This window comes from Lepidochelys olivacea (genome assembly GCF_965140295.1).
Source record: "Lepidochelys olivacea isolate rLepOli2 genome assembly, chromosome: 4".
Lineage (NCBI taxonomy): Eukaryota > Metazoa > Chordata > Testudines > Cheloniidae > Lepidochelys > Lepidochelys olivacea.
The window spans coordinates 149,571,034-149,586,471 of NC_140414.1; the positions used below are offsets into that span (position 1 = coordinate 149,571,034).

Consider the following 15,438-nt stretch of genomic DNA (forward strand, 5'->3'; position numbering starts at 1 on the left):
TGAGCTACAGCTCACTTCATCGGATGCATACCGTGGAAACTGCAGTAGACATTATATACACACAGAGACCATGAAACAATACCCCCTCCCACCCCACTGCTGGAAATGGCCCAACTTGATGATCACTTTAGATAAGCTATTACCAGCAGGAGAGTGGGGCGGGGGTGGTATTGTTTCATGGTCTCTGTGTGTATATGATGTCTACTGCACTTTCCACGGTATGCATCCGATGAAGTGAGCTGTAGCTCACGAAAGCTCATGCTCAAATAAATTGGTTAGTCTCTAAGGTGCCACAAGTACTCCTTTTCTTTTTTCTAGTGAAAAAGGTTTTCCTAATATTCAGCCTAAACCTCCCCCACTCTAACTTGAGACCATTACTCCTCGTTCTGTCATCTGCTACCACTGAGAACAGTCTAGAGCCATCCTCTTTGGAACCCCCTTTCAGGTAGTTGAAAGCAGCTATCAAATCCCCCCTCATTCTTCTCTTCCACAGACTAAACAATCCCAGTTCCCTCAGCCTCTCCTCATAAGTCATGTGTTCCAGTCCCCTAAACATTTTTGTTGCCCTCTGCTGGACTCTTTCCAATTTTTCCACATCCTTCTTGTAGTGTGGGGCCCAAAACTGGACACAGTACTCCAGATGAGGCCTCACCAATGTCGAATAGAGGGGAACGATCACATCCCTCGATCTGCTGGCAATGCCCCTACTTATACATCCCAAAATGCCATTGGCCTTCTTGGCAACAAGGGCACACTGCTGACTCATATCCAGCTTCTTGTCCACTGTCACCCCTAGGTCCTTTTCTGCAGAACTGCTGCCTAGCCATTCGGTCCCTAGTCTGTAGCGGTGCATGGAATTCTTCCGTCCTAAGTGCAGGACTCTGCACTTGTCCTTGTTGAACCTCATCAGATTTCTTTTGGCCCAATCCTCTAATTTGTCTAGGTCCCTCTGTATCCTATCCCTCCCCTCCAGTGTATCTACCTCTCCTCCTAGTTTAGCGTCATCTGCAAACTTGCTGAGAGTGCAATCCACGCCATCCTCCAGATCTGGCATGCAAACCACGCCATCCTCCAGGTCAGTCCTGGGGCCAGTTTTGTTCAATATGATCATTAATGAAGATATTGAAAAAACCCATGCACCGCTACAGACTAGGGACCGAATGGCTCGGCAGCAGTTCTGAGCTTGCTACAGCTGTTTGGCGGTGGCTGGGAGGGAGGGAGGAGCAGAGACGCGGTGCGCTGGGAGCAGGCAGAGATGGAGGTGAGGCGGGGAGCTTGGCTGCTGGTGGGTGCAGAGAACCCACTAATTTTTCCCTGTGGGTGCTCCATAGAATCATAGAATCATAGAATATCAGGGTTGGAAGGGACCCCAGAAGGTCATCTAGTCCAACCCCCTGCTCAAAGCAGGACCAATTCCCAGTTAAATAATCCCAGCCAGGGCTTTGTCAAGCCTGACCTTAAAAACCTCTAAGGAAGGAGATTCTACCACCTCCCTAGGTAACGCATTCCAGTGTTTCACCACCCTCTTAGTGAAAAAGTTTTTCCTAATATCCAATCTAAACCTCCCCCACTGCAACTTGAGACCATTACTCCTCGTTCTGTCATCTGCTACCATTGAGAACAGTCTAGAGCCATCCTCTTTGGAACCCCCTTTCAGGTAGTTGAAAGCAGCTATCAAATCCCCCCTCATTCTTCTCTTCTGCAGGCTAAACAATCCCAGCTCCCTCAGCCTCTCCTCATAACTCATGTGTTCCAGTCCCCTAATCATTTTTGTTGCCCTTCGCTGGACTCTCTCCAATTTATCCACATCCTTCTTGAAGTGTGGGGCCCAAAACTGGACACAGTACTCCAGATGAGGCCTCACCAATGTCGAATAGAGGGGAACGATCACGTCCCTCGATCTGCTCGCTATGCCCCTACTTATACATCCCAAAATGCCATTGGCCTTCTTGGCAACAAGGGCACACTGCTGACTCATATCCAGCTTCTCGTCCACTGTCACCCCTAGGTCCTTTTCTGCAGAACTGCTGCCTAGCCATTCGGTCCCTAGTCTGTAGCTGTGCATTGGGTTCTTCCGTCCTAAGTGCAGGACCCTGCACTTATCCTTATTGAACCTCATCAGATTCCTTTTGGCCCAATCTTCCAATTGGTCTAGGTCCTTCTGTATCCTATCCCTCCCCTCCAGCATATCTACCACTCCTCCCAGTTTAGTATCATCCGCAAATTTGCTGAGAGTGCAATCCACACCATCCTCCAGATCATTTATGAAGATATTGAATAAAACCGGCCCCAGGACCGACCCTTGGGGCACTCCACTTGATACCGGCTGCCAACTAGACATGGAGCCATTGATCACTACCCGTTGAGCCCGACAATCTAGCCAGCTTTCTACCCACCTTATAGTGCATTCATCCAGCCCATACTTCCTTAACTTGCTGACAAGAATACTATGGGAGACCGTGTCAAAAGCTTTGCTAAAGTCAAGAAACAATACATCCACTGCTTTCCCTTCATCCACAGAACCAGTAATCTCATCATAAAAGGCGATTAGATTAGTCAGGCATGACCTTCCCTTGGTGAATCCATGCTGGCTGTTCCTGATCACTTTCCTCTCATGCAAGTGCTTCAGGATTGATTCTTTGAGGACCTGCTCCATGATTTTTCCAGGGACTGAGGTGAGGCTGACTGGCCTGTAGTTCCCAGGATCTTCCTTCTTCCCTTTTTTAAAGGAAGCACCCACGGAGTCGGTGCCTATGGGCTCTGCCAGTGTTGCTTTTATGGTATAGCTGTACTGGCAAAGCATTTGTAGTGTAGGCAAAGCCTCAGTCTGACCCACTGTGTTCAGACTGATTTGGGTGCTTCCCCAGGAGAGCAGACTAGAGCCATTAAGGCTATTAGCTCTGTCATTGTCTTTTAATATACCTTACGTATAAACTGTAAGGCAAAAGGGCCTCCTCCTCTTTCCCCAGTGTTGAAACTGTCTCATCCCATTTTAGGTCTTGTCCACACTTAAAAGTTTTCCAGCAAAACTACCCTGGTGTAGACGTAGTTATCCGAGTATAAAAGTGCTTATACGAGTAAGGTTTATTCTAATCTGGTGAAGTACTTTATACCAGTATAATAGTGTCTACACAAGGAATTTTACTGGCATAACTATGTCATCAAAAGCTTTGTCTACACTGCCAACTGAACGACAAAACTTTTATCATTCACAGATGCTTAAAAAAGCCGCTCTCCTGTCAACAACACGAACCTCGCTCGTAGGGGGTGCAAATATTTTGTCAGCAAAAGTGCCGACAAACAGCATTTACACTGCCTGTCTTTTAGCAACACGGCCGTGTTTCTAAAAGCTGTGTAGTGTACACAGACCCCAAAATCACTCCTCTTACCAACATAATTATGCCAGTAAAACTTTATAAGTGTAGACCAGGCCAGTCAAGCACATAAATCACTTGTTGGGATACTGATCAAAATAAGCTTCTAGCAGTCAGATGTTTGGGACATCTGGAGTATGGGGTTGCATCCCTAACCATCTTGGCTAATAGCCATTGATGAACCTATCCTCCATGAACCTATCTAACTTCTTTTTTTAACCCAATTATACTTTCAGCCTTCTCAACATCCCCTGGCAACAAGTTCCACAGATTGTCTGTGTGTTGTCTGAAGAAATACTTCCTTATCTTTGTTTTAAACCTGCTCCCTGTTAATTTCATTGGTTGACCAAGGTTCTTTTGTTATGGGAAGGAGTAAATAACACTTCCTTATTCACTTTCTCCAAACCAAGGGGAGAGCAGATTCCAAAGTGTACAGAGATAAAAAATTCAAAACCTGCTCTTGTTTGCATTTGGCCTTTTCCACTTCTGGAAGTCTTTGAGAATTGTTTGTTGTTGTTGTTACTTGACCATATAGTGCGTTTGTGTTGGTTTTCATGCAGGAGTTAAATAGTGCTATATAAACCAGTCTAATAAAAATAAATAATTTGAGGGATGATGCAGCTGTTCCTTGTTTCATGAAATTTAAGATTCTTCTTCGAGTAGTGTCCGTGTGGGTGCTCCACTTTAGGTGTCGGTGTGTCCCTGCGCCAGAGATCAGAGATTTTAGGTAGCAGTGCTCGGTCAGGTTGTGCGCGTGCAGCAGCTGTCTCGCGGTGTTGTTGGTGTCTCTTGTAGCGCGCGCATGACCCGAACTCCTCCGTTCCTTCTCTACGTCCTCGGCTGCAGACGCAGCTCAGTGGCCGTGCTGCCTCTTCGAAAATCTCTAGAAGAGAAAATCATTTACATTGTAGTTTTAGCTTATTAGCTCTTAGATAGTTTGATTAGACTTTACTTAGCCAGTTATTTAAAAAAAAAAGTTTAATTTTTCTTTCCCTTCAGTTTTAGTTTCTTAAGGCTTGTCTACACTTACTGGGGATTGATGCGTCGTGATCGATGCATCAGCGGTCGATTTAGTGAGTCTAGTGACGACCCACTAAATCGACTGCAGATCATTCTCCTGTTGACTCCTGTACTCCACCTGAATGAGTAGCACAAGGGGAGTCAACGGGAGAGCGTCTCCTGTTGACACAGCATAGTGTGGACCCCGCGGTAAGCAGATCTAAGTACGTTGACTTCCGCTACATTATTCAATTACAACACAGAATACAAAGTGTATAGTGTTCACTTTATATTTATTTTTAATTGCAAATATTTGCACTGTAAAAAACAAAAGAAATAGTATTTTTCAATTCACCTAATACAAGTACTGTAGTGCAATCTCTTTATCAAGAACGTTGAACTTACAAATGTAGAATTATGTACAAAATATAACTGCATTCAAAAATAAAACAATGTAAAACCTACAAGTCCTCTCAGTCCTACTTCAGCCAGTAGCTCAGACAAATAAGTTTGGTTACAATTTGCAGGAGATAATGCTGCCTGCTTCTTGTTTACAATGTCACCTGAAAGTGAGAACAGGTGTTTGCATGGCACTGTTTTAGCCGGCATCGCAAGATATTTACATGCCAGATCCGCTAAAGATTCATATGTGCCTTCATACTTCAACCACCATTCCAGAGGACATGCGTCCATGCTGATGACGGGTTCTGCTCAATAATGATCCAAAGCAGAGCGGACCAACACATGTTCATTTTCATCATCCGAGTCAGATGCCACCAGAAGGTTGATTTTCTTTTTTGCTGGTTCGGGTTCTGTAGTTTCCCCATCGGAGTTTTACTCTTTTAAGACTTCCGAAAGCATGTTCCACATCTCCTCCCTCTCAGATTTTGGATGGCACTTCAGATTCTTAAACCTTAGGTCAAATGCTGTAGCTATTTTTAGAAATCTCACATTGGGACCTTCTTTGTGTATTGTCAAATCTGCTGTGAAAGTGTTCTTAAAATGAAAATGTTCTGGGTCATAATCCGAGATTCCTATAACATGAAATATATGTCAGAATGCAGGTAAAACAAAACACGAGACATACACTTCTCCCCCACGGAGTTCAGTCACAAATTTAACAAAGGCATTATTGTTTAACGAGCATCATCAGCATGGAAGCATGTCCTCTAGAATGGTAGCCGAAGCATTAAGGGGCATATGAATGTTTAGCATATCTGGCACATAAATACCTTGCAATGCCGGCTACAAAAGTGCCACGCGAATGCCTGTTCTCACTTTCAGGTGACGTAAATAAGAAGCAGACAGCATTATCTCCCATAAATGTAAAGAAACTCGTTTGTCTTAGCGATTAGCTGACCAAGAAGTAGGACTGAGTGGACTTGTAGGCTCTAAAGTTTTACATTGTTTTGTTTTTGAATGCAGTTATGTAATAAAATATCTACATTTGTAAGTTACACTTTCACGATAAAGAGATTGCGCCACAGTACTTGTATGAGGTGAACTGAAAAATACTATTTCTTTTGCTTATCATTTTTAAAGTGCAAATATTTATAATCAAAAACAATAATATCAAGTGAGCTCTGTACACTTTGTATTCTGTGTTGTAATAGAAATCAATATATATGAAAATGTTGAAAAACATCCAAATATATTTAATACATTTCAATTGGTATTCTATTGTTTAACAGTGTGATTAATCGCGATTAAATTTTTAATCGCGATTAATTTATTTGAGTTAATCGTGTGAGTTAACAACAATTAATCAACAGCCCTAGAAATAAGTATTAATGTTGTAAGATAGGGCCTTCATAGCTTAGCCGAACAAGGCCTCAAGACTAAAGATAAACTTGGCATAAAGAACTAACCAGTAAGTGACCCTAGGTCAGAAGTTGTCACAAGACAGCAATGTCCATATATTACAAGGTGTCATAAGGTAGAATGCTGCATTAAATCAGTGTTGTTAAATTGCTGGTATTTAGGAAATATATATTGCAATGTACTAGTTAAAGCCAGTTAGAATATTTTGGGGATTTTTGCAGACCTAGGGTGTCAGCAGTGTGCGAACAGTAAGTTTTAGTGATTGAGTGACATAAATGTTAATGAGTACAAGGGGAGCTAACAAGCTAGCCTATGAAAGATGGGGCATTCCAAATGTAGGGGTGTGTGGAAGTATAGATAAGGAAAAGGGGTTGAAACCTTCATAAGTACGTACGAATCCCAGTGGGGAATTATGAAAGCTGTATCCTGACAACCACTGAGGAAGATAATGACTGACATTCTGGGGTTCCACACCAGGTGTCATAAATATAAAGGGAAGGGTAAACACCTTTAAAATCCCTCCTGGCCAGAGGAAAAACCCTTTCACCTGTAAAGGGTTAAGAAGCTAGAATAACCTCGCTGGCACCTGACCAAAATGACCAATGAGGAGACAAGATATTTTCAAAGCTGGAGGGGGGAGAAACAAAACCTCTCTCTCGGTCTGTGTGCTGCTTTTGCCAGGAACAGAAAAGGAATGGAGTCTTAGAACTTAGTAAGTAATCTAGCTAGAGATGCGTTAGATTCTGTTTTGTTTAAATGGCTGATAAAATAGCTGTGCTGAATGGAATGTATATTCCTGTTTTAGTGTCTTTTTGTAACTTAAAGTTTTGCCTAGAGGGATTCTCTGTGTTTTGAATCTGATTACCCTGGAAGGTATTTACCATCCTGATTTTACAGAGGTGATTCTTTAACTTTTTTTCTTCAATTAAAATTTTTCTTTTAAGAACCTGATTGCTTTTTCATTCTTCTTAAGATCCAAGGGTTTGGGTCTGTGTTCACCTATGCAAATTGGTGAGGATTTTTATCAAGCCTTCCCTAGGAAAGGGGGTGTAGGGTTTGGGGAGGATTTTGCGGGGAAAGACGTTTCCAAGCGGGCTCTTTCCCTGTTATATATCTTTCCCTGTTATATATATATATATGTTAGACACTTGGTGGTGGCAGCAGTAAAGTCCAAGGGCAAAAGGTAAAATAGTTTGTACCTTGGGAAAGTTTTAACCTAAGCTGGTAAAAATAAGCTTAGGGGTTTTTCATGCAGGTCCCCACATCTGTACCCTAGAGTTCAGAGTGGGGAAGGAACCTTGACACCAGGAGATGTGAGTGATGCCTGTCACGGGGCTAAATACTTGGTACTATGTCTCTATGTGCTGTGATATTGCAATGTTTGTGGGATTGTATGTGGATTTGTTAGCAAAGCGGCTTGTGCTAAATTGCAGTTGTGCTCCTTGGGTCTTTCCTTCTAATAACATTGGTAATAATCTTCTGGATGCTGTACCCATTCAGGAGACCCAGCCCGTATCAACCACTGCAGTCTGAGAAATCAACCACTCTGAACTTCTGAGTGCTTGACTTTGCAATCTCAATGTTCTTTTAAAGTGTGTGTGTGTAATTTCATATTGTTTTCTAGAGCAAACTAAAAAAATCTCTAAATTCCATCATGTGTGACTATATTTACCACCCACACTGGTACCTGCACAAAATTTTTTGACATTTGCACACTCTAGGGCACCCACCTTTACCCAGTTCCTAGGGCTCAAGGCGTAACCCTCTTAATTTAGGCACCCACCCTCACCCTTCCGTGGGCTCAGGCGTAACCTTACACTCTAGGGCACCCACCCATACCCTGTTCCTAGGGCTCAGGCGCAACCCTGTCAATTTAGGCACCCATTGCCTCCGGGCTCCAGGCACACACCCATTGCCTCCATCTCCGGGCACACACCCATATCCTCCAGGTTCCAGGATTAATCTTTTGAAGGTTTACAGGGTCTTTTGTAATTGATTCCTTCAGGACCTGCTCCATGATTTTTCCAGGGACTGAAGTGAGGCTGACTGGCCTGTAGTTCCCAGGATCCTCCTTCTACCCTTTTTTAAAGATGGGCACTACATTAGCCTTTTTCCAGTAGTCTGGGACCTCCCCTGATCGCCATGAGTTTTCAAAGATAATGGCCAATGGCTCTCCAATCACATCCGCCAACTTCTTTAGCACTCTCGGATGCAGCACATCCGGCCCCATGGACTTGTGCTTGTCCAGCTTTTCTAAATAGTCCCAAAACACTTCTTTCTTCATAGAGGGCTGGTCACCTCCTCCCCGTGCTGTGCTGCCCAGTGCAGCAGTCTGGGAGCTGACCTTGTTCGTGAAGACAGAGGCAAAAAAAGCATTGAGTACATTAGCTTTTTTCACATCCTCTGTCACTAGGTTGCCTCCCTCATTCAGTAAGGGGCCCACACTTTCCTTGGCTTTCTTCTTGTTGCTAACATACCTGAAGAAACCCTTCTTGTTACTCTTAACATCTCTTGCTAGCTGCAACTCCAGGTGTGATTTGGCCTTCCTGATTTCACTCCTGCATGCCTGAGCAATATTTTTATACTCTTCCCTGATCATTTGTCAAAGCTTCCACTTCTTGTAAGCTTCTTTTTTGTGTTTAAGATCAGCAAAGATTTCACTGTTAAGCCAAGCTGGTCGCCTGCCATATTTACTATTCTTTCTACACATCGGGATGGTTTGTCCCTGTAACCTCAATAAGGATTCTTTAAAATACAGCCAGCTCTCCTGGACTTCTTTCCCCCTCATGTTATTCTCCCAGGGGATCCTGCCCATCAGTTCCCTGAGGGAGTCAGTCTGCTTTTCTGAAGTCCAGGGTCCGTATTCTGCTGCTCTCCTTTCTTCCCTGTGTCAGGATCCTGAACTCAACCATCTCATGGTCACTGCCCACCAGGTTCCCATCCACTTTTGCTTCCCCTACTAATTCTTCCCGGTTTGTGAGCAGCAGGTCAAGAAGAGCTCTGCCCCTAGTTGGTTCCTCCAGCACTTGCACCAGGAAATTGTCCCCTACACTTTCCAAAAACTTCCTGGATTGTCCATGCACTGCTGTATTGCTCTCCCAGCAGATATCAGGGTGATTGAAGTCTCCCATGAGAACCAGGGCCTGCGATCTAGTAACTTCCATGAGTTGCCGGAAGAAAGCCTCGTCTACCTCATCCCCCTGATCCAGTGGTCTGTAGCAGACTCCCACCACGACATCACCCTTGTTGCTCACATTTCTATACTTAATCCAGAGACACTCAGGTTTTTCTGCAGTTTCATACCGGAGCTCTGAGCAGTCATACTGCTCTCTTACATACAGTGCAACTCCCCCACCTTTTCTGCCCTGTCTGTCCTTCCTGAACAGTTTATATCCATCCATGACAGTACTCCAGTCATGTGAGTTATCCCACCAACTCTCTGTTATTCCAATTCCTAATTCCTTGACTGTGCCAGGACTTCCAGTTCTCCCTGCTTGTTTCCCAGGCTTCTTGCATTTCTGTATAGGCACTTGAGATAACTCGCTGTTTGTCCTGCTTTCTTTGTATGAGGCAGGAGCCCTCCCCTTTCGCGTTCTCCTGCTCATGCTTCCTCCCGGTGTCCCACGTCCCCACTTACCTCAGGGCTTTGGTCTCCTTCCCCCGGGGAACCTAGTTTAAAGCCCTCCTCGCTAGGTTAGCCAGCCTGCTTGCGAAGATGCTCTTCCCTCTCTTTGTTAGGTGGAGCCTGTCTCTGCCTAGCACTCCTCCTTCTTGGAACACCATCCCATGGTCAAAGAATCCAAAGCCTTCTCTCCGACACCACCTGCATAGCCATTCGTTGACTTCCACGATTCGACGGTCTCTACCCAGGCCTTTTCCTTCTACGGGGAGGATGGACGAGAACATCACTTGTTCCTCAAACTCCTTTATCCTTCTTCCCAGAGCCACGTAGTCTGCAGTGATCCGCTCAAGGTCATTCTTAGCAGTATCATGGGTGCCCACGTGGAGAAGCAGGAAGGGGTAGCGATCCGAGGGCTTGATGAGTCTCAGCAGTCTCTCCGTCACATCATGAATCCTAGCTCCTGGCAAGCAGCAGATTTCTCTGATAACAGTAGTCCCTTCTGGGACTGGAATCTAGGAATCTATAAAAGAGCAGCAGGAATTGCAGAGACAGTTCCAGGAACAGATGTTCCAGAGACACAACCCAGGTTACTTGTGGATATCAACCTTTCTCTGTCCAGGAGGGAACCCTCAGGCCCACCAGGTCACCTTTGACGGGAGGGTGGCGGCTGCTGCTGCTCACGGAGTAAAAGATTGCGTATTTGGCCCTGAATGAGGACACTGGCACCAGCTATGAGGCTGCCAAAGCTGCCATCCTGGACCAGTTGGAGATCTCCGAGACATGGGACCAGTAGTTTTAGGAGAGCGCTTTTCCTTGTGATAACAGTTGACCTACTGATCAATGGTTGTGGTAAGAATCTTGGACAGTGCGAGAGCTGGTGGATTTACTAGTAGACTTGGGAGGCTGCAGATGTGTGTGCAGCAGCAATGGCTGTGTGTGCTGGCAGAAGCTGTGCAGAACATTGAAGACTATATGGAGGTTGAACCACCAGAGCCATGGCTGCAGATCAGACCTGAAGGACACTCGTGGGATGGGCTAGAGAACCATTGGGGAAAAAAAATCTGAAGTGACTCGTAGACTGCAAAATGGATCTGAATATGATGCTAGTGGAGGATCCACCTGCACCTCTAACCAAGGTTGTACTTTTAACGGAACAGAGGAAGAGACAGAAATTCTGTCTCACAATGGAAAGTGACTTTCTGGTTGCTGTGTAGGTTTGCTGAGGGACATCTGAAAAGGACATTCACCCAGACTCTAGAGAGAAGTCCCAGCCCCTCCTTTATGGAATATGAGAAAACTTTGTTCCATTTGGGAATATGGTGGTAGCAAGTCATATTATTGTGGGAGCCCCAGAGCCTGGGGTCTCTCTGTGGGATGGACTGTGCTTCTACAAATATAAGGGAGAATCCAATTTTCTTTATGAAATTTCTTTCTCTGTTTTAAAGTAAAGACCTGAAACAGTTATTCCTGTCTACAATGATATGTTTGAATTATCATGGTCAGTTTTTTCTGATTCTGATTAGTGTTGATCTAGTAAGAGTAAATGGTCTCAGCAAAATTTCTCCATTTGGGGAAGGAGAGCTCATGGAGCTACTGTTTATGGTAGTAATGTTGTGGGTTCATTTACATGAAGTATACTGAATCAGAGAGAAACTTCTTTGTGCCTCCGCCTTAGTCTTATGTTTGGAGGCAGGATGAAATTCAAGGGGCCTTTAAATAGGGTCTAAATAGTGCAGAGGCTTGCTGCTGGATCTTTGCACAATATGAATTCCACTCAGAGCAGTAAGATTTCTAGTAAATGTGTCCTTCTAAAGTCTGTTAATAAAACATAGCCCAGTAGTTAGTTAGCTCTTCTTGCTGATTTCTGCTTCCAGGGAGCTGCTCTGAAGTACCTGCCTTCGATCCTGGAAGATGTGTTTGGGATCTTCGACTCCTCTGTGCTGGGGTAAGTGACACTTTTCTCCTTCTTTCAGCCAATGCACCAAGCTCAGTCACTCTCTCTCCACGGAGTGGCATGTGTATTTGTAAAGGGTGTCCTGTATGTCTGTTTCCTCCCCCTGCCACCCAGGCTCACCTTCCAGTAGTCCTGCAGTGATGCCCTCATCCTGCATTTGTGACATCACATTCCACTGATGTGTATTTAAAGGTGATGTCAGTAAATTAACACTGCAGGATCAATGAGCGTGGGCACAGGGCCAAACGTGGAGGACAAAGGACTGGTGGAATTGAAACAACATAAATAATTCTGAACTGGAGCAAAGGAAATAAGGTGACTGTGAAGACAGGTGATTCTCCCAGGAAAGGGCCTCCCAGTGAGTGGCTATTGCACTGTTTGCTGGGTGGGGAATGGAAATGCTGCATCCAGATGGGGAATGCAATAGGCAGAAGTTGTGGTAGGAGAGTGGGGGCTATTTCAAAAAGGTGGTTGCTGAATCCAAGTGAGATTGGTTGATTAAAAAAGAGAGACTGTGAAAATTTTAAGTGTGCTCAAATGGTACATAAACCTGTTTTCTCAGTCCCTGCTCTGCGAACTTTCCCTGGGGTTTATCTGTCTTGCATATAATCATCAGTTAAAAAGCTCCACGGGCCAGATGCTGCCATTAGGAATACCTATGCAGCCCAGGCATCTTCAGTGGTCTTGTGCAGCTGCCACTGACTGGAACTTGACATACAGCCCTTTGGCTGATACCCAAGGAGGAACAGCTCCCTCTCTTCTTGTCTGTTTTGGCTCTGCAGGATTAATAGCAGTAAAAAGCAGCAGAAACTGATTTCCATCACTGAAGTCAGCAGATCAGACTCTGAATACTTACCAGGAACAGAGTTGTTGAACAAGCTTCTGACATTTTTACATATTTCATTTTTCAGAGTTTAACTGCGATTTAAAGCTAAATAGTTAAAATTTCCAGAAAGTCAGGAAGTACTTCTTTTCCTAGTAACGTTCTCTTCCACAGGTGACAGTCCGGGATGTTCTACAGTAACATTCTCTTCAGCGGGTGGCATTTTTTGGTACAACATTTAATAACAACCAAAAACATAATTTTAAGCTCCACATTTAACAAGAAAAGCCACAAGAGAGAACATCTTTCTGTAATTTCTTGGCTCTGTCAGTTTTCTGTTATAATGGTCTAGCTTATTTTAAGGCACAAAGAAAGGACTGCCATTGCCGGTCTTAAAACCTGCCCTCCGTAAGAGATGGGAGGAGAGACTCGTTTAGAAATGTACAAGCACGCAGACGTTGGAGGGGGGCTTTCATACGGGAAGCCGCCTTGCAACCTTATCTCTAGCAGGTGTGACCAAAATGCACGTCTACCACCCTCCCAAAGCCTACATACCCCATTGCTTCCCTGATCCAACCTGCCTGTCAGCTGTCAGGCTCAGATTTATACACTCTTAGCAGCCCTACCCACTAATTTGCCGAATCCCACCTGTGAGAAGAGGTGCAGTCAATAAATGACCTGTCATCCATTTTGAATTCTTCCTCAAAACAGAGACAGCTGCTGGTGCAGTGAGTGGCCAGAGCAGGAAAGTGGCTGAGTGAGTTGGGCTGGAGAATACACCCAGCAGGAAGAAAGAAACCCTTGTAGCTTGAAGATCCCTGGGATTTTCCCTATCCCATCCCTGTTCTGGAGATTTTACATATTATCACCTAACCGAGTCCCCTTGTATCTGGGCTTTAGGTGCTTACTGCGGGATTTCATTGGGAACCTGCCCCCTCTGCACCTGCTGAAGCAGAAGCTGCAGTCCCTGACTGACATAGTCAACAGCAAGATCTTCCAGTCTTATGGTAAGTGGGGGACATCAAGGGGAGCCCCCTATCATGGATCCACAGGGCCTGATCTATGCCCAGCATGTAAACAGTCCCTTGGCAGTGACCCTGTTAGTGTGCCAGGCTTCGAGAACCCACACAATTCACAGGGCAGGCCCATGGTCTCCAAGACTGGGCCTTTGGGCACCTGCAATCCCTCTCTCTCCATGGCTCCCGGCAGCAAACCCAGCCAAACCAGACTCCTGTGGGAAGCTTGTCCCGTGCCCCTTCAGGGCGCAATGCTCTGAGTCTTTCTAGTTGTCGCCAGGCAGCCTTTCCAAAACAAGGTAACAACTTATTAGGCACCTGGCCTATGGAATCTGAAAGTCCTTAGGTCAGAACACAGGACGGTTTCTGTGTTTCCATAGCCAAACTGCTATGGACCCTATTTCATCCCATCTCCCTCTCTTTGTCCTTAACTCTGAGTGAAAGTAGCTGAGGCCCTCCAAAGGGCAGTCATTATTCCAGCCACCTTGACACCTTCTCCCCTTTGTTCTTAGCTTAGTTCACATGATACACCTTCTGGGTATCCTGCTGCCAGATGTCAATTGTTCAGTTGTTGTGGGTGGTCTCATTGTCTCTCTGGATCTCCTGTTCAGCTAGGTCAGTTTCAACCAGTTTTTTAACAATCCAGTCATTCCACCCAGACAGTTAGGTGCCATCATGTCTCCTGCACTGTTCCAGGTGCAGTGTGAACAGTTTTTAACCCCCGGTACCAATGCAAGGTAGTGGGGGAGGTCTAGGTTGGATATTAGGAAACACTATTTTGCTAGGAGGGTGGTGAAGCACTGGAATGGTTACCTAGGAAGGTGGTGGAATCTCCATCCTTTGAGGTTTTTAAGGTCAGGCTTGACAAAGCCCTGGCTGGGATGATTTAATTGGGGATTGGTCCTGCTTTGAGCAGGGGGTTGGACTAGATGACCTCCTGAGGTCCCTTCCAACCCTGATATTCTGTGATTCTATGATTCTGTGAACCTTTTCACAAGGCCATCTGTTTGCGGGTGGTATACAGAAGTCCGTAGGGCTTGTACATGGAGCAGTGAACAGAGATCTTTCATCAACTTGGACATGAAAGGTGTCCCTTGATCAGTCAATATCTCCTTGGGTAGCCCAACCCGGGCAAAGATCTGTACTAGCTCCTTAGCTATTGTCTTGGAAGCTGTGTTGTGCAGGGGAACAGCTTCCGGGTACCGGGTTGCATAGTCCAGTACAACAAGTACATGTTGGTGTCCCTGAGCTGTCTTCTCTAGGGACCCTACCAGATCCATGGCTATCTGTTCAAAAGGAACCTCTATTATTGGAAGAGGTATCAAAGGATCCTGCAAATGCGGGTGAGGGCTATGTAACTGACACTCCGGACAAGAGGTGCAGTATCGCTGGACCCTCTCTAGTAAGGAGTTCAGGTTTTGTCAAAGCCCTGGCTGGGCTCAAACTAGAGAGGGTTCAGTTCAGGTTTTGTCAAAGCCCTGGCTGGGATGATTTAGTTGGGGTTGATCCTGCTTTGAGCAGGTGGTTGGACTAGATGACCTCCTGAGGTCTCTTCCAACCCTAATCTTCTATGATTCTAAGGTACAGAGGGAAACCGAGGCACGCATAGGATTCATAAAAATATTACAGAAAATTCCCACTTTGTCACACACTCCAGTACAGACTCTGCACTGAACCCTCTCTAGTAAGGAGCCAGGCATGAGAGCACATGCATGTGTGCCAGGGTTCTGGACGTGCTAGCATGCTGAGGTGGGCAGTGCCTGTACATGCAGGCACTTCTGCACTTTGGGTGACCAACTCACAGGTGCTCGTTCTTACCACTTGCAAGT

The 15,438-nt window shown here is 45.3% G+C and overlaps 1 protein-coding gene across 1 annotated transcript in view; it reads left to right on the forward strand.

The window, feature by feature from the left end:
* Positions 1-15,438, forward strand: part of LOC311519314 (dedicator of cytokinesis protein 2-like) — a 338,844-nt gene that overhangs the window by 169,998 nt on the left and 153,408 nt on the right. The window contains exons 24-25 of the mRNA XM_084625731.1: positions 11,691-11,761; positions 13,494-13,600. Of these exons, the coding sequence (XP_084481857.1) occupies positions 11,691-11,761; positions 13,494-13,600 (178 nt within the window). The remainder of the gene's footprint in view (positions 1-11,690; positions 11,762-13,493; positions 13,601-15,438) is intronic.